Below are 18,504 nucleotides of genomic sequence, written 5' to 3'. Positions count from 1 at the left end.
TAGAATCCACTACCTCCACACAACATCTAGACCAATTTCCCCCATTAAATTAAATTTCAATATTAAAAAGTTCTCATATTATAATAATAGACTATCAAGATGATAATATACAGTGGCGTAACTACGGGGGGGGGGGCAGAGGGGGCAACGTGTTTTCAAGAATTGCCCGCGTCTAAGATATTCTGGGTGTGTAGGGGTGCCAATTTTGTTTCTTGCCCCGGGCGCTACCAACCCTAGTTACGCCACTGTAAAGCCAGTAAAAGCTATATACTTTGTATTATCAAAGTACTTGGAATAGCAATCCGGTGAGTTCAATGAACTACGCCATAATACTGATGGAGTTTTAATGGCGTTTAATGTCGTTTCTTCTCTCCATACACAGATGAACAAATACAATAGATGAAGGTCAACACGTATGACCTCCTACGTGACATGTTATATGAGATGTTCAAAAACCTGAATATCATACAGATCAGTATTCGTTTGTGCATATGGACTGCACATTTACGATGCTAAATATTACTCATTATATATTATGACAAATTAATATTGGTATTATGACAATACGGTATATACATTGTATATAAAACGACTAATAGATCATGGCGTGAGGTCAATGGTTCATCATATCCCGTATGTTTCTTAAAATTCATTCACATTTGAGACAAATTGCTGTGCCCATTTTATAGGTGCACAGGGGGATCCGTGTTTTTTATTTTCGTTTCTTTTTAATGAAAGAATTAAGGTTTTCCACTGCACGTGGCCACAAGGGTGGTACTAAATTAATGCTAACATGAATACGTGTTCCCGGTTGGCTCTATAGCGATTTCACAGAAAAGGTATTTTTAGTACAATGCAGCGTAGCCTAAGTCATTATAGACTCCAAGAATGGCTCTCCATACACAAATGAACAAACACAAAGGAGGGTATTCTCCTCCGTGACCAGCTTGATTTCGATGGAGCGGAACCAAATTGGCTGCGGAGGAGACAGGTCATTTTGCCATGCAAATTTTCCAGTGTCAGCCGCCTTGTCTTATCTTCGGGAAGCTAAACCCCTTCTTCATAAACTGCACTGGCTGCCTGTTGAGCAGAGAATTCTGTTCAAAGTCCTTTTGTGGACAACTTAGCTCCTAATTACATCGCTCAACATTTCACTGTTTATGTTCCATCCCGGCCCCTTCGATCAGCCATGGACACAAACCGGCTTGTGATACCCATGTCTGAATTTGTCACTGTTGGTGATCGAAGTTTCAAAGTGGTCGCGGCAAATGCCTGGAACTCTTTACCGAGACAACTTCGGACTGCTGGATCTACAGAAATTTTCAAGGGAAATCTTAAGACTTTTCTATTTTAAGAACTTAGTTTGTAATTCATTTATTTGTTGTAAACGCTATGGTACCTTGTGAATAGCGTCCTAAATACCTGTTTGTTGTTGTTTGTTGTTGTTTTAATTTTTTCAATTCAAATGTTTTGTGATCACTCATGCATACTAAATACAAGGTCGTTTTCCCATATTTCATTTCTACAAGATAAAAAGTGCAGCTAAATACAAATTAATTAAACTATCTATCTAAATTAAATTAGTCAAAATATAGGCTATATAATATTGTGAATGATCTCAATCATCCAAGCATATTGATAAAATAAAGTAAATATTAAACATTTCCATCTGGTCTTACTATTTACGATGTCTGCAGTATCGAGTCTCATACGAGATCCATAATGATATGGTGCTAACACTATTAAACTAAATCATACGCTTTAATTGTCATTGTTTAGCATAGCAATCATTTCACATTCTAATTTTCCCTCAATATTAAATTTTGAAATTCTTTTCTTTATCTTCTTTATTCTAAATATCATTTTACTATTGCTAGGGTTACAGTTGTTTTTCGTTTGGCTTTCCCTTGATTAATCTTGCGATAATCAATTGTAGTTGTTCTTTGTCTTCGCAAAAAGCCGAATCCGTAGAGGTTAGAATCTCTGTTTCGTCGAAGTCAGACGTCTCGTTTGTGCAGTTTTTATGCGTTGTTGATGGATAGTGTAGCTCCTTTCCTGACATCATCATAAAAGCTCGTCTTGATTCAGAATTTGGAATCTGAAGACAAAACGGAGAAAAAGAAAGAATAAAGAAACAGATTATAGAAGCTTGTATTTTTGAATAAGAATTCTTTTTTGGGTATCCCACGAAAAGCATGAGTTGAAGCCATGAAGAACATGAGTTAAAGCCATATCGAGCTGGGTGCTTTGAATTGAGAATCGCAAAAGACAAAATCTACAGAGGAAATCGTAGTGTTGAAATACATTCGGCCCGTTATTCTCTTGCCCTCGTTATTCTCTCGACAGGTACGAATATTAAAAATTAACAATTAAAACAATTAAACAAATTAATACTAAACCTAGCGCATCAAAGGGCATCAACAATGATGCTTATAACTAAGGTGATTATTAAAACCATTCTTTTCCTACCTTTTCAATCAGAACACAATCTTCATTAATATGTCCATGTGCGATGTTGCTGTTGTGGAGATATTGAAGAGCTTTTACCAAATCTGCACTTATAGCCTCAATGTCTTTCATTGTAAACTCGAAATCATTACGTGACTGGTATGTTGACAACAAAAACGCTCGACACCTGGCGCGTGTCATAAACGGCAGAAGTCGGCAACTTCTTTGAGTAGTAACTGCCATCTTCATCAATGTTCCCACACCTGTGTGGCCAAGTTATTACATTTCATCTTAAAATTCATTTACTTTAAGCTCTTACTTATTCTTTTGTCCATTGTTGGTGTTTGCTAAAGGATTAACAGGCCTCGTGGAATTTTAAAATGTCCACTATCCCGACGCATCGGGCAAGTGAACATTTTACGGCGCCAGACAAACTCTCATGGAAATCCACATGCCCGATTTGATACTACTTGTCCTGCTCTTCACCATGTTTGCATCCATAAACCGTACAAATTTACCATCATGCGAGCGAGGTATATAAGGGGCCCCTTTTATTATCAAAATGTTGAAACGTGCAATTTTGCTATAATTTTGTATAATTTTGATGCGAACTGAAAACGCAGTTGACCATACCATCATATCAATTTCACTCTGGCACAAAAAGCGAAATGTGCATAATATAATTTTGACTGGGGTCAACCACTCACACGTTTATGCGTGCGCGTTTTAAGCCATTATAATATATACGTCTGAATGTTTATAATATTAATAAGGATAATGTCATAGATTATGAGAGTATTGGGATGAAAGGTCAGTGGTTAGCTCCGGGTACTACTAACGGGAAGGGAGATATTTTAAATTTTAAGTAATGGCATTTTTCTGGATCTACACAGGGCCTGAGCCAGGGCAAAAATTTGGAGGGCCCGTTGAACTCACGGCGATGCAGGCATTTGAACTGTGGCTTTGATTTTAGTTTACAAACATGTGCCAACTATGAAATCGATAGTCGCGGCGGAAGCATTACAATTTAGAAGGATATAAGCATATTTTGCTCAGATTTAACGAGGGGGTTTGTTCGCGAAGAGCGCGAAAAAAATTCTAATTTCAGACTATCTTAGGCCAAAATGAATGATGAAATTTCGCTATGTAAATGATGGCCAAAACATGGTATTTTCGGGAAATTTGCCCCCCCCCAAATGTTGGCGGCCCATCTGGCCCAATGGTAAATCCGATACTGGATCTACAGCTCAAGTGGGGAATTACCTAGTATCTTACCTTCAAGTTCATTTTGAACACTTTGACTGATGGTCATCTTGGAACATTCACGACTACTGGACTGTGACTGTAATGACGTCAGTTTTGTTGCACCGGAGTCTTTATCACGGCGCCTCTTCTTCCTAGATGTTTCACTCGTCAATATTGTATACAGGTAAGGATTTAACGACGAGTTCAAAGGTAATACTAATACTGCCGTCCATGCGTACACGTCACCCGAAATAAAAACACCGACTTGAGACATACATCCCATAATGATAACCGGCATCCAGCAAAACAAATCGGTAAGAACTAGAAACACCATACGAGTTGCCAGTTTAATATGATCATTATTTTTGCTGTTACTATGGAGACTTTTAGCTGACGATCTAACGTTAACATAGATTGAAATGTAACAAAAAGCCATTACCAGAAAGAGGGCTAAATTTACTCCAAGAAACAAAGCGACCGAATATTGCCATCCTTTGGGACGTTGGATTGTAAGGGGCAGTGCAAGACACACACTGGACCGTCCATAAAATGCATTGCCAAATTTATTTACGCCTAATACAGGGACAATACTTAAACTGAAGGCAAGTAACCAGATAACAATTACGGTTATTGTTGCCGACTTATTTCTAAGACGAACTTGACTCAGTGGATAAACAATACACAGATATCGGTCAATGCTTATAACTGTAAGAAAAAACAATGATGCTTCGCTCGATACAACAGACGTTAAACCGGCTAATTTACACCCAAAACTATTTTGCCATTGCTCGGCAAAATAAATGTAAACATCTCTGTAATACAAATCTGCAGAGGCAATGACTAACATATAAATTCCCATCAAACAATCTGCAATGGCAAGATTGGACACTAAGATTGATTCAACCTTATTTTTCTTCTTTTGCGTTGAATGCTGCGCTCTGAACCTCCATACAATTACAAAGATGTTACCAACAAGTGCACTTAACCCTAATATCCACATAAGCACTCGTAATGTCCCATTCCTCATTAAGTCTTTGCAAGAAGAGAACTGATCTGCTTCCGGGAGACATTGAGATATTTCTCCAACTAGGCAACAAAATAAGAATTTATCCGTATACCTGTAGAATTTTAAAAAGATCAAAGAAGAAGATTACGATATATGATAATGGTTCTTTTATATTGTTCTATTAAAGCATTTTGTTAATCGAAAAAATAATTTTGTACTACTATATGTCATCAAACATTACACAGTTCCATTATCTATAGTAATCACTTACAGAAAATCTATTTTCGGTGTTTCTACAAATATACTATAATCGAATGTATCCAATTGTGTCTGTCTGATGTCACTGTTATATTAAGAAAAAGACAACGGTAAACATAAAATGAATTATTAAAACTTACAATTATGAGGTCAGCATTACACACAAATATAAGCCTTTACAAATCCCATTTTAGATAGAAAGCTTCGAATATGCTAGGAAATGTTAGGTGTTACAATGATTTGGTTTAAATAAACATGTGCCGATGTTTCTCGTACAAATAACGTAATGCAATCATACTACTAATAATGCCAGATCTGTCAGTGTGTGTGTTTCTCCCTATCCTGGCACTGGCAGGTTGCCAAAGCTCCATAGCCAGCACAGCCTGCATGTTACTGCATGTAGGTACAGGTAGTTTTGGCCTGGACAGCATAATCAGGGGCTTGCACTATAATTGCACAAGCAAGTGCAACAAGTGGCTGAAGCAAGAAGTGGCTAGATTTAATGTATATTTGTACATGTATGATAGAGGAATATCTGTCTATCTCCCAATTGCACAATCAGTTGAAACAATTACTACAAATGGCATTGGCTAAAAGTCATGTAAAGTTTTCAGTATTGAATGAATTGGTGCATTGTGGTATGATATTATTTAGCCCTACATGCAGATCCAGAGCAAGTTTGCATTTGCTAGGTCCTCCAAGGTCAAAGGTCAGCTCAACTTTAAAGTTGCTCCAATTGGGCTGTAACTCGGGGGAAAAAGATCACTGACACTTGGGGAGTATGAAACCGCAAAGGTCATACGAGGTCAAAGGTCAGGTCAAATTTAAAGTTGCTCCGATTGGGCTGTAACTTGGGGGAAACGATCCCTGACACTTGGGGAGTATGAAACCACAAAGGTTATCCAAGGTCAGAGGTCGGGTGAAATTTAAAGTTGCTCCGATCGAGCTGTTACTCGGGGGAAACAATCCCCAACACTTGGGAAGTACGGAACTGCAAAGGTCATCTGAGGTCAAAGGTCAGGTCAACTTCAAAGTTGCTCCAATTGGGCTGTAACTCGGGTAAAATGATCCCTGACACTTGGGGAGTATAAAACCGCAAAGGTCATCCGAGGTCAAATGTAGCAGCAAGAAATGCTGTCGTTCTCTAGTATAATAATTATAAAGATATAAACTCCTACTGCAAAATACGCTCTAAATAGGCAGAGAGTGAGCAAATAAATACTATGTGGTCTGGCTACGCAACTGGTGAATTTGCCCTTTCATTTTAAATCAAGTTGATTTAATATGCAAAGTAAGTAAAACGAAGAATGCTGATGACATTGTAAAGTATTAGCGTTTTATTCTTACAGTATAGAAACGAGTTTTAGTCCTTTGAAGGCTCCTGGCATTACTTCTGTAAGAGGATTATTGGAGACATCCCTGAAAATATATCAATATCATTTTGGAGTAATCTAACTAAAATGACATTCAATTATGGATAGAAAACTACTCATGTTTATTTGGATTTATAACACCAAGCTTTTTATCTTAGCATTTCTTTATATATTGTTCCGGTTGCTAACAATGCCAACCCTGACCTATATCATTTTATTAATTCACCCGACTGATAGCAATCTTTGTTGTTTTGCCTACTTGTGTGTATATTCATTGATGTATTAATGAAGATTGAATGAGCTCTTTACATCAATATTAATTTATTAAGGGGGTACTACACCCTTGTGGTAAATTTGTGACTATTTTTGCATTTTTCTCAAAAATAATAACACTCTGGTAAAAAAAAAGTTATGTATATTATTGGGGCAAGGAATCCAATTACTACACTGAAATGTCAGTGACTCAAGACAAGCGGTTCAGTATATATGATAGGAAATAAAGTATATCCTAGCGGTACCTTATTTCTTATCATAAATATAGAACAACTTGTCTTGGGTCACTGAAATTCCAGTGTAGTAATTGGATTCCTGCCCCTATAATATACATAACTTTGTTACCACTGTGTTATTAGTTTTGAGAAACATGCAAAAATAGACACAAATTTATTGAGGGGTGTAGTACCCCTTTAAGTAGGAGTAAGCGAGTGAATTGTCTCCGACAATTGTTAAAACACTTACAAGTAGTGTAGTCTCTGCAATCCATGAAACACATGGGCCTCTAAGATACTGATTTTGTTACCTACCAATATCCTTCAAAACAAAACGGGAAACAAAAGCTTCAAGAATATTGTTCTTGGCATGGGATAAAGCAAAATTGGACACTTAAGTGTTCGGTCTCCCACCTTTGCACAGTATTATTGTGTGATCTGAGAGCACATCAGGCACACCAAACCTTTTTTTTTTTTTTTTCGAGATATAATACAAATTTTATGATAAATTATTAAAAATGGTCATTTGTGACATTTAACAGTATGTTTTCTATAACCATGATGCCTAAACTTATTTTGCCGTAATCCTTACCGTTATGATAAGGTGTTTCAATTGCAACGCGTCGTATAAAGTCTAAACCCATCGTAGGTTTGTTACATTATAACTCACATGAAAGGGCTATGATGGGGTTGCGTCATTTTGAATTCTTTCTATTTTATTATGTTTAGTAAAGATATTAATCGAACTTTTTCTTTTAATGCGTAAGTAAATTAAAGACTAAACCAACCAATATACTCACAATTGTAGAAGATTCCTTGTTAAAGAAAAGGTGTTTCTTTCGATATATTCAATACCGCAATAGGCGAGTTCTCTGTTGTAGATTAATAACCAACAGAATATTATATTATATTATATTATATTATATTATATTATATTATATTATATTATATTATATTATATAACTTTTAACCCTAGAACTACAAACGGGGGTCCCTAAGATTTTTTATCTGTCACAAAAACGCGCGTGTTTACGCCCTAACGACTTAAGCAAATCGTGGATCCATCCTTGTCTATATTTTTGTACATAGCCAGAATTTCCCAAATTTGCATGGGCGCCCTCACATAAAACCATATCGACATTATGTGGGCAATGTTTGTACTTATTTTGGTATCACTGGATAGAAAAGACCCAATAGTTATACATTTGTACTAACGTTGGTATGACGTTTATAATTGAAAATTAGGGGGATGCAAACCCCCCTCCTTTCGTAGTCCATTTTAGTCCAAATATGGCTGGGTAATGCTAGGGTTAAACTTGTTAGTTTTTCGGCCATCTCATCCATGATTCGATTGATGGTATTTTGTTGTATTGATGTTGCATTGCATGTTTTGTTATTTTCTGTGAATTGTCGGAATTAAATAAATAAATAAATAAATAAATAAATAAATAAATAAATAAATAAATAAATAAATAAATAAATAAATAAATAAATAAATAAATAAATAAATAAATAAATGGATATTATTCAGTTTGAAATACAGGAGAGCTGGTAAAGTACAAAGCAAATTACAGTTTTACAGTTTATACTTACAAATAAGCGACAAGCTCGTAGTCGCTGGGGTGAATGAAAATCGTATCATAAATTGTCTGGTTTGGTTCAATCATCGGAGTACGTCGAACGCGATTGGAGGTGTGCCTTACATGAGATATTATTCTATAATTGGAGTAATGAAACTTTTAATGGTAATCATTAACTGGGTCTATATTATAGTACACTTGCAAAGAAAATACAGATGTAAAAGCAAAAGAGCAAAAAAAAAGCAAAAAAATAAAAGTGGCAGCCTGTCTTTAATTTAGGGACGAAAGAAGACAATGTTGGTGAATTATGGTAGATTTCCTAATAAACCTGAATTCCATAACCTGGAGAAAAAAAACTTACATAGCTCGAGCTGTTCTTGGTATACTTTTTGCCATATTTGGTGTCCATGGGATACCGACGCATTTATATGAGTAACCAACACAATTGCAGCCCTCTGGACACTCATAACCTGAAGTGAGAAGATGATGAGATAGTTTCAACCTTAACCCTAACCCTCCTGAATACTACAAAATACTACTTGATATATGCGCTGTTCGTGCATGCATCCCACGTGGTGTGATGACGCAATCGCCCTAAGTGATATATAGGCACGGTTTCGCTGGCCAGCGAAGCCCAAGACCCGTGGCCAAAAAGCCCCTAGGCGGTTGGGGTTAATAGCTCTGTCACTACCCTTTATACAATATTTTTTGTTAACTTGAGAGCACATCAGTCACACTAATGTCCTTCTGATATTAAGTATATTTTTTTTGAATTTGCGATTAACTACAAATTTAATGGCAAATTATTTAAATAAAAATTTAACATTCTTTTACTTCGAGGACTGTTTTTAATAACTTGCCATAAATCCGTCCTGGAAGTTAACTTTGTAGTATTTTCTGTAGAGGTGGGGTCAAGAGTCCCCCAACCAATTGAATCCCTGAGCATATTTCAAGTATTGGACATATTAGTATATCAAACAAAGAATAAAAGAATATTATGACATTTCAAACTAAAAAGGAACAAGATGTTTGGAATCTAGGAGTTGATAATGAGACATAATGTGCCGACAGAATAAGCTTGGAGTAAACTATAGAGTAAGTTTTGGTACTTCTCGGAACATATTTGGTGCCTGTTTCCATTTAATACTCTTACCACAAAACAGTTCGTCATCACCTCGTGGACATTGTTTGATTCCATCACATGTCTTTGCAATAGACAGGCAGTAACTTTGTCCTTGGCATCGATAATATCCGGGACATGTGTACTCCTCACATCCTACTTCATCTTCTCCATTAGGACAGTCCATGACGTCATCGCATCGATATTGTATGTCAATACAATAGGAACCTGGACACTTCAATGTGTCTTCAGAACAGTTAAAGTCGCCTGTAACATAGAAGTAATGTATTAGAAAGAACACCATATTATAATAGCAAGGCAACCCAGGTTTATTTGGAGCATGAACTACCAATCCTATTAGAAATGTTGGTAAATTATTCACTTTTTCGATTTGCCTTACCACAATTTTCTAGGTGAGTAGCATCACGACATCCCACTGGATATCCAAGTGCGTTGAATTGATACGTACACCTGTTGTTCCCTTTCACATATGCACCATTTTTACATTGAAGATCTGTGCTATTGAAGACGCTAGTCGCTACAAAAATGACAACGACAAAGAAGTATAATAAATTGGTTGTACGTCGGACCCATTATGCTAATGTTGTTTTGAACATTCCGCAAATTTGCGTTTTGAAATTTGCTGTGTAATATAAAATGTATTATCATAATGAAAACGTTTATATCCAGTTTGTAATTACACAAGATATTAGAAAATATTATATGGCCCTTCCTCGGCTAATTTCTTACAACATTCATTAGGTTCATCTTCCCAAATCTTTCCCGTACAGTCTCTATGCTGGTCACAGTAAGCTGACCTCGGAATCCACGAACCATCATAACACTGAAATCCGTCCAATGAATAACCTGGCAAAATAATAATTGCAGGTCATTCTTAAACAAACGCATTGTTTACTGGAATACGGTTACATGCTTCTGAAGAACTATTACTTATTGCTACAAAACTGTTTCAAACCAATTAAGATCATTAAAATAAGTTAGAGCACAATAATTTATTTACAGAATGAGGGGAAAAATTAGGGGAAGAAAAAGAAAAAAAAATGTCTTACGACACTGGTCTTCATCACTTCCATCAACGCAATCGGTGATAAGGTTACATTCCAAAGACTCGTCAATGCATTCGCCATTAGCACAACGAAACTGCGAGGCTGTGCAATTAGGAAACACTGAAAAAGAAGCAGCAAAGTAAAAGTCACTACTACCTTATTATTTACATAATTAAACTTCTCACAAAAAGTGTTTTTCGAGCATCTATATCTCAGATTATTTGTGACATGTTTATATTGTGTTGCAAATCAATCAAAAGCTAATTTGTTAGCCAGGCTATTGTGGCTCCACCCACTATTGAGGTTAATGAATAGTATTGTTTGAGCGCAGAATAATGGTCCCACATTCTGTTTGAGACCCCACCATTAACCATTCACAAGACATGTACTGAAAAGTAATATTAATTTAAATAAGCAATTTATTCAGGAAGAGTCATTAAGGAGAACAAATTGCCGACTTTATCATTTCTCCTTCCGAGAAAGGGCTCCATTCCCTATCCTTGTACCACAAACCTCGTTACGCCCCTGTTGTAAAGACTTTTCGGAATCACCGAAATGGTCTAAAAAATTTACTCTGTCAGAATAATTTTTTCCGGAAAATATCATTCTGCAAAAGGTGTGTGCAGACAAATTTCTTCTTTGGGCAGATGTCTACCGCAACACATAATAGAGATACCTTTCGACAAAAAAATCATTTTGAAAGATTTTATTTTAGTGTTTTAGATTTGATCGTTTTCATGTACATGATAAAAACAGCATCACCGGATTCTGATGACATCTGTTCAAATGCCAAGCTAGCTGAAGTTCCATTCGTCATGTTACTTTTCAAATCGCAACATTTGTTTCCTGATATGAAATTTTAAAACTTTTCGACAAGACGTTGAAAGCAACTATTGAGGCGAATGCCACATAGCAGCCATTTAGGAACTTGTCATAAACAAGCACACATATACATTATACTATTTTTACACCACTCGTAATACATTACCACAGTCATTTTCATCAGATGCATCTACACAATGTGGAATAAAATCACACAAGTATGATATCTGGATACATCCACCGACGGGACATTGGAACCAGCCTTGTGCACATGCCGAGGAAATATCTGTTTCCAAAATAGAAAAAGGTAGTCGAAATATAAGTACGGGTAGATACAACCTCGTATCATTAGCATCACATCGTATTGCGTTTCTTTTCGGGGGCGGGGTAGTTTGAATTGCATGGTATTAACATTAACAACCTTGGATCATAATCCATGAACCCTCCAAATACTGGCCTATTTAAATTGGGATCTAACATCAGATCACTTTCTCCAGGGCTGTAACATAACAATGCACATTATTTTCGGATTGTGACAGTGTAGTAAAGACTTACCATCTTATTGTTTTCAAACCTGTCTATGAGCTAAATGTACAGATATGGCTCTCTGTGTCGAGGGCGTAAGGTAACTTCCAAAGGACGAATTGCTCTCATGGTTCTTTTACCCAATTTTAAATGCGAATTGAATATACAGATATTGCAGATGAAGTTAGGAACTTCGTGTATACCAACCGAGTGGACACCCTACCCTAACCATACTATAAAACATCGATCCACGCTGTCTCTATCAACGAAACTAGTCACTGGACGGGAGATGCCATTAATGATGTGTCCTGCAACTTCGTCTATAATAGCTCGACCCCAATAAACAGATATCGGGTTCGGTATGTTTATAATATCAAAGGTAAGGATTTGTTTTGTTTTGTATAAATATGATATAATATACAAAATCGTACATATAACGCAACATTGGAATTACTGAAAATATGGAAAGAAACGCTTTTTCGTTTATATCTGTAACGAGATGTTATAGTATATGGATTTATGTAATACCGCCCAGCCATATACACCGCGAATGTTACCTAGCTAATTACCGCCCATCATGGCTTCTACAACATGGCCGATTTAGATAAAACCACGTTGACTTTGCCTACTGATTATTCTTATATATTATGCGACTCATAGCCTCCTGATTATTCTTATATATTATGCATTCAAGCAGACATATTGCAATATCATACCATAAAAGGAGGATGTTTGAATTGCAAAAGGTTCCACTTTCTTATGCCAATGCAAGTTTTAGTATTCAAAATCAATGAACCGAACTGTGTGTGATTTACTTCGCAACTTCTCAAATATTTGATTATCATTTTCGGTTCGGAATTTACCTCTGCAATTGAGTTCGTCAGTGTTATCTTCACAATCACGCGTTCCATCGCACACAAACAGACGTTGAATGCATTCACCGGATTCACAAGTAAACATTGATTCATCGCACGTGGTATTATCTATTGTAGAAGAAAACATAAAGCAAAAATAATGGTTCTGATTTTCTGTTAACATCAACCGCTTATATATTGCCTATATATATTGAAGATCCCATTCTGGTGTTTCTAGTTCTATCAAACTAAATACTCCTACAAAAATGCCCCTTCCACATTGGGGTGTTAACGTTTGAAATCCTAGGTCTCACACCATTAGCAAATTGTCTTATTCAATATACATATCATAATCCTTATTATATACCGTATCACATTTCAATAATTACCGTTTAAGTTCTGAGAGTGCGGTGATCGTCCACCTGTAAAATAAAATAGAGGCAAAAAAATTTCAGACAGCTGTATCGAAATACATTTATAAAGAATGTTGGTCATTTTGAGAAATGATAAAATAAAAGCTTAAAAGCCATTAACGGGTCCGAAGAGTTTTATTGATTTGGTGGGTACCGGGTTTGTGTGAATGGTGATGGTGCATTGTCAGGATCTCATGTATAAAAATGAGTCATAAAATGGTTAACAGAAGGGATGCTATTTCGAACCACTTAGTTCGTTATTTAATTATTATTTGTTATTTGTAGCACCCTTACCGAAAAAAGTTTAATTTTAATTTTAGACAGATTTTGTTTAAATTTCTAGACTATCAGTATAATTTGCATCTTTTTTTCATTAAATAATTTCGTGATCATTAAACCATATCAAAATCAAGAACCCTCCTCTCCTCTACTCAAAGCAGCAGAGCATCCGCTTGCATCTAATTTGTTAAGGGTAGACGAGGTATTGTTGGTCGAAGCAACCTAAAAATCGATTTTCATTATCTAGATCAATATATTATTGAAAATTAACACCTTGGTGTTTTGCAAAAGTTCATTCTACAAATCATATACTTTGCAAACTTGCTTAATTTATTGTTGTTAATGAGTTATGTACTTTTTACAAAAGTGTTGATGTTTCAGCCCTCTTTACAACGTAACTCAAGAACCGCAGCACCTATAAAAGTATATCTGTGATATTTTAATTCTTCTACACACTCGCTATGAATTGAGCTATGCAGTTTTTGCCAAAGCTCACTACCATTCGTAAGATGCTGTGAACTACCAAATCACAACAGTTTAAAATAATTAATAACCTTAACGTCTTCAAATTAAGAAATGTATATATATAATAAGATTGTATGTACCTGTTGAAGATAAGGCTGCCTTCATGCAGATAAACTGCTCCGTTTCAGCAGATACACATGGTACATCATGCCAGTTATTAGTAGAATGGATCCGCTCCAAGTTGTACAATGAACATTTCTCAAATTTACCGCCATCGGGTTGCCTTTTCATGAATTAAAATAACACAAAAGATTTTGAAAAGAAAACTGCCAGGGGTTGAGTTCCCGCTCCAAGAAAACCATTTAAATGTTATAGGTGTTTTCAGCAACTTCAGCAACAAGAGCAGCCTCAGAGCCCAGACTTGGTATAATAGGACTAAATGCCCTTATTAAGAATGCCCTAAAAAGTTCTAACAGCTTTAACTTCAAACTTTGAAATCGGATAATTTGGGTGATTAGTACCAATTATTATGTAGAAAACACTATGAAAAACTTGGACCCATTATCATTAAAAAAATATGCTAATGATTCTCTATACTGATCCGGAAATATACTTACTTCTCTGAAACTGACCAGGAAGTAAAACTTACAGGACGTCCATCGGACCACATAAATTCTACGCCTTGTTCCTTGCGTTTCAACCCTGCAAGAGAGACATTCATGGAGACTGATTTCATAATACTTTGTCTAATCTATAGCTTATAAGTCACGGGAATTCATTAGAACAAATGTACCAAATATTCAAAAAAGATAATATCGATGTTTTATAATTACAGGGAAACATATCAATTGAAAAATGCAAAAACACATTAAAATTAATAAAATGAAAAAAGGCTTAGCGACCGGAGGCCGAAAGCTCATGTAAGTGAACATTTTTGTTCGAATGGTGCTGAAATCATCCACATGAATAACATGGGGGATATCATTATTTATATTATTTATATGGTAACAAAGTTATTAAAAATGCAAATAAGTATCTGAAAGCTTTAAACTCTTACCAATATATGTTTTTGTGACATTATTGCTCACGTACGCATCTACAAGCATCATGTGAATAAAGTCCATATCCTCTTGACTTCTGATGCTAGCCAAGTCAGTATCTTCACCGAGTAGTCTACACTGTTGTTGTGCTTTTGACCAAGACACCTTAACGTCCCATTGAAATATGTAATAACATAAGTCGTTCTGAAGCAGCCAATTTTCTGGGCAAAGCGCCTCTGTCGTGTCTTTTGAATTAAAAAAGGATCATTGATTAAAATATTTACGTTGATTTCCTCTATTCGCTGACATCGAAAATCATGCATGCAGCTACTTTTAAAAATAACGGTTATAGATTGCAATTTCCGTACGCTTTCATAAATTACACTCAACTATGAAATTGTAACGCACTCATGTAAGGGGCTGCTTAAGTTGGGATTGGGTGTTCGGGACCGCTGCGCGCCGTAAGATAGAAAAATCACTATTTCAGTATTTCCTAGAATTCTTGCAAAAATCGCGACTGTCACTGCGAACGTTAAAATGATCCAGCATGCGATGTAGTTCCGGTTTCATTTACAAAAGTTTTCTGGATACGCCGAAATTTGAGTTTTCTATCCTTTTAACTATTTTAAATTTTGTCAATGATCTCGGCATTATTAACGTGTCACTTGTGTTTTTTTGTCGCGGTAGGGCAAATGTGATAGCTTACTTGTGATGTTCAGTGACATGTCATTCTTGTCTTGAAATGTTGCCGCGATGTATTCAGCAATAAACCCGCGTCCTCTGTTCAAATCACCATATGTTCTGAACGTCACTGTGAGTATGTTGAAACTTGACCTGACGTACGAATTACCAGGCAGTTTTGAATTACAGAAAGTCCCAAGAAGAACATTTCTATCCACCCTCCCGTCAAATATCGCAACATTATTTTGTCTACAATCTTGTTGGGAAGGCACGTCCAAGTCTTGAAACATCATCTTTACATACGTCCCTTTTGTTGTTGTTATTACCCAAATGCAGTCGGAGTTTGGTTCGTCGGTGTTTGGGTAGTTGCATGATGCTATAATGGCGTGGTCAAGAGTACACGCGTGTTTGCAATTCTGGCATTTAGTGAAGCCGACTTGACAGCCCGGTGTGTCTGAAAAATACCATACGATTCAAACTTAATAAAAAATTGACTTTATTTCAAAATTAATTTATTAGGAATTCCTCGTAATTATTTTGTATTAATAATTTGAAATAATGTTTTAATAATATATCTGTAAAACAAAAAAGCTTCTCATGCAACGTGACCAAAATATGTATTACGGTATAATTTCAGTTTTAAAGTTTCGGATTTTTTCTCGGGAGATTTATTTTTTGGTGATGTATTCCTTTTCAAAAGACGGAACAAAGTGAAAGTGCCTAGCTAGATAACCAATAATACAGCTTAATTTGGGCACATTTTAACAAAAATACACAACGCAAGCTACACTACTTCCCAATGTAAATTAAATTCCGATTCTTTTTTTATTTTATTTCACATCTTGGCCATTGGACTAAAATGGTAGGAAATATTTTAGGAAATATTATACATTAATTGATCGGAGTTCAAATTAGTGAATTCAAGCCCTGGTATATTTGGATCTGCTACAGTTTTAGTTTATATAGTATATAGCAATACAAATATATAATTACTCTTGCATGTATAGAATATTTATTGTTTCGAAACATTTTGAAAAGAATGATCTTAATTATAACTATAATATCTTACCTCACATTGATAGAAAGCAATAGCATTGTCTACATTTTGAACTTATTATTTTGCTTCCACGCAAACAGCTCTTTTTAACTTTATTGTTTTTTGATTGATTAGAAACTTGACAAAATAACAACAAAGACGGGATGTCGTTACAGACCTGATGCAGTATATTGTGCTTGAAATCCCAGAGACTCTGATTCTAGCTGGCTTATGAACTCTAAATTCATTGCAGAACTTGACGATATAACAAGCGGATGAATATTACCGCAATATTCCCATGTGACTGGGTTGCCACTGTATATATCCATGGTAACTAGTACTTTTTCAATACATTCTCCATTTCGCCTTGTATCTCCAATGAAGAAATCTTCAAAGTTCAACTCAATGAAACTGTTTGTAGGAAGAGAAATAGTCCAAGAGCATCTAGAAAACGGCAGCAATATAGATGGATAGTTTGGTGTTGAAATGTTACCATGAGTCTGCGTGAAACTACCTCCGGTCTTACATTCAGAATGACAATCATCAAAGGAGCAATCTGCGTAGATTAAAGGGAGGGAGACAGTTTAAATCAATTGAATTGGTGGTAATACGTTCATGCAATATGTAATTGTGGAGATGGGAGTCGAGTCTTAATCTACTTCCGCCTATCGAATTTCGTCGACCCAAAACAACGCCCTACATTTCATCAACATTTCAAATTTTATTAGTGGAAACATATGATAGAGGCACAAAGTGACATATTTCATAACGACATATTAATATAGTGCAAATGATCGTGGAAATTCTTACCTTTGGTTTGGTAAATCATCTGAAATCCAATCTCATCTGGCATGTTGACATCAAGCTCTCCAATTTGCAATGTTACTTTTACTTGGTTTGTTCTAGACGATATCTGAATGTCAGCCCAATCCCCACAATAGCGCCCTCTTCGTTCAGTTGTTCTATCCTGGAATGTATCATCTATGTCCAAATAGTCTAAGCATGCTATTTGATTAGACCCACTACCACGTCTGAGAGACATTCGTTGTATGAAAAATCTAAAAAGGTTGCATACAATGTAACAATAGACAGGTCAATAATTTCAAACAACTCCACAACGATAAGTCGTTGATAAATGTAACTATACTAGACATTTTTGCATCCTTATGGTGAGAGGAATAATTTTAGACAAAATCTGTTGAATTGTTAGTCCTATATAGTAGGCATATCACCTCAAAAATAAGCGTAGCAGAAACACGTTATTTAATGTTTCTACATGAATGAGCTTTATTAAAGTATCAAAAATCAAAAAACGGAATTGAAATCGGTCAATGCATTGTGATGTAGTGTCAATTTTAAGATGCTCATAAATGGAGTTAAAACCTGCCACAAATGGCTATAATGACACAATTGGCACATTTCGAGATTTTGAAGGTTTATTTGGACCCTTGCTTGAAAAAGCAGCGTTAATTTAAGTATCACAGGTTAAATGCCTATCTTTCCGTACTTCGTTAAAGAAAACAAAATTTAAAAATATATCATTGAATAATTATAATAAATTAACCAAATATACTATTTTAGCTATTTCAGCCAATCTGCAGACAAATTAAAGGTGAAAAAATGACTAAGTTCAGCTAATTAATATGCAAAATTGATGCCAATAGAAAACCGTACATGATATAAGGGTGCGGTTTTTTTGCACACATATGTATACAAATTTATTTCAATTGATAACAAAAAATACACAAAAAGTAATTAATTATGCAAATTAGCTAATTACAGCTAATTATGTATTCATGATATT

At 35.6% G+C, this 18,504-nt stretch overlaps 3 protein-coding genes and 1 long non-coding RNA gene across 4 annotated transcripts; all 4 read right to left on the bottom strand.

Annotated features, from left to right (window-relative positions):
* Positions 1-172: 172 nt before the first annotated feature.
* LOC140160368 (G-protein coupled receptor GRL101-like) lies at positions 173-4,805 on the bottom strand. Its single transcript, XM_072183611.1, has 3 exons — positions 3,724-4,805; positions 2,470-2,711; positions 173-2,098 (listed from the first exon to the last, which is right to left on the bottom strand). Exons 1-3 carry the CDS (start codon positions 4,718-4,720, stop codon positions 1,880-1,882), a joined length of 1,458 nt encoding a protein of 485 aa, XP_072039712.1. The 5' UTR covers positions 4,721-4,805; the 3' UTR covers positions 173-1,879.
* Positions 4,806-4,966: 161 nt separating this feature from the next.
* On the bottom strand, positions 4,967-12,901 carry LOC140160169 (uncharacterized). Its single transcript, XM_072183446.1, has 12 exons — positions 12,796-12,901; positions 11,574-11,693; positions 10,589-10,705; positions 10,269-10,385; positions 9,919-10,056; positions 9,552-9,785; positions 8,760-8,868; positions 8,412-8,534; positions 7,619-7,690; positions 7,069-7,140; positions 6,305-6,376; positions 4,967-5,042 (listed from the first exon to the last, which is right to left on the bottom strand). Exons 1-12 carry the CDS (start codon positions 12,890-12,892, stop codon positions 4,967-4,969), a joined length of 1,347 nt encoding a protein of 448 aa, XP_072039547.1. The 5' UTR covers positions 12,893-12,901.
* A 1,188-nt stretch (positions 12,902-14,089) lies between these two features.
* LOC140160367 (uncharacterized) lies at positions 14,090-15,222 on the bottom strand. Its single transcript, XR_011859973.1, has 3 exons — positions 15,001-15,222; positions 14,561-14,645; positions 14,090-14,226 (listed from the first exon to the last, which is right to left on the bottom strand). It is a non-coding gene; the product is annotated as an uncharacterized lncRNA (long non-coding RNA).
* Positions 15,223-15,636: 414 nt separating this feature from the next.
* On the bottom strand, positions 15,637-17,759 carry LOC140160168 (protein tolkin-like). Its single transcript, XM_072183445.1, has 3 exons — positions 17,511-17,759; positions 16,879-17,256; positions 15,637-16,118 (listed from the first exon to the last, which is right to left on the bottom strand). The coding sequence occupies exons 1-3, from the start codon at positions 17,740-17,742 to the stop codon at positions 15,637-15,639; spliced, it is 1,092 nt and encodes a 363-aa protein (XP_072039546.1). The 5' UTR covers positions 17,743-17,759.
* Positions 17,760-18,504: the final 745 nt, after the last annotated feature.

The sequence above is a fragment of the Amphiura filiformis genome, chromosome 9 (genome assembly GCF_039555335.1).
Source record: "Amphiura filiformis chromosome 9, Afil_fr2py, whole genome shotgun sequence".
Taxonomy (NCBI): domain Eukaryota; kingdom Metazoa; phylum Echinodermata; class Ophiuroidea; order Amphilepidida; family Amphiuridae; genus Amphiura; species Amphiura filiformis.
This window is presented reverse-complemented; position numbering and strand designations above follow the sequence as displayed.

Bases quoted from the DNA above. Each gene is read 5' to 3' on its own strand.
- LOC140160169 (XM_072183446.1), bottom strand. From the start codon at position 12,892: ATGTTTACTTGTGAATCCGGTGAATGCATTCAACGTCTGTTTGTGTGC. The intron at 8,869-9,551 runs GTAAGAGTATTA...TTCTCACTTCAG, and splicing joins TGATGACGAACTGTTTTGTG to GTTATGAGTGTCCAGAGGGC. The intron at 7,691-8,411 runs GTAAGTATAAAC...AATCTACAACAG, and splicing joins TACGAGCTTGTCGCTTATTT to AGAACTCGCCTATTGCGGTA.
- LOC140160168 (XM_072183445.1), bottom strand. From the start codon at position 17,742: ATGTCTCTCAGACGTGGTAGTGGGTCTAATCAAATAGCATGCTTAGAC. The intron at 17,257-17,510 runs GTAAGAATTTCC...TAATCTACGCAG, and splicing joins GATGATTTACCAAACCAAAG to ATTGCTCCTTTGATGATTGT. The intron at 16,119-16,878 runs GTCTGTAACGAC...GGTATTTTTCAG, and splicing joins AGCACAATATACTGCATCAG to ACACACCGGGCTGTCAAGTC.
- LOC140160368 (XM_072183611.1), bottom strand. From the start codon at position 4,720: ATGAGGAATGGGACATTACGAGTGCTTATGTGGATATTAGGGTTAAGT. The intron at 2,712-3,723 runs GTAAGATACTAG...TTGGCCACACAG, and splicing joins TGTTCAAAATGAACTTGAAG to GTGTGGGAACATTGATGAAG. The intron at 2,099-2,469 runs GTAGGAAAAGAA...TTTTGTCTTCAG, and splicing joins ATTGTGTTCTGATTGAAAAG to ATTCCAAATTCTGAATCAAG.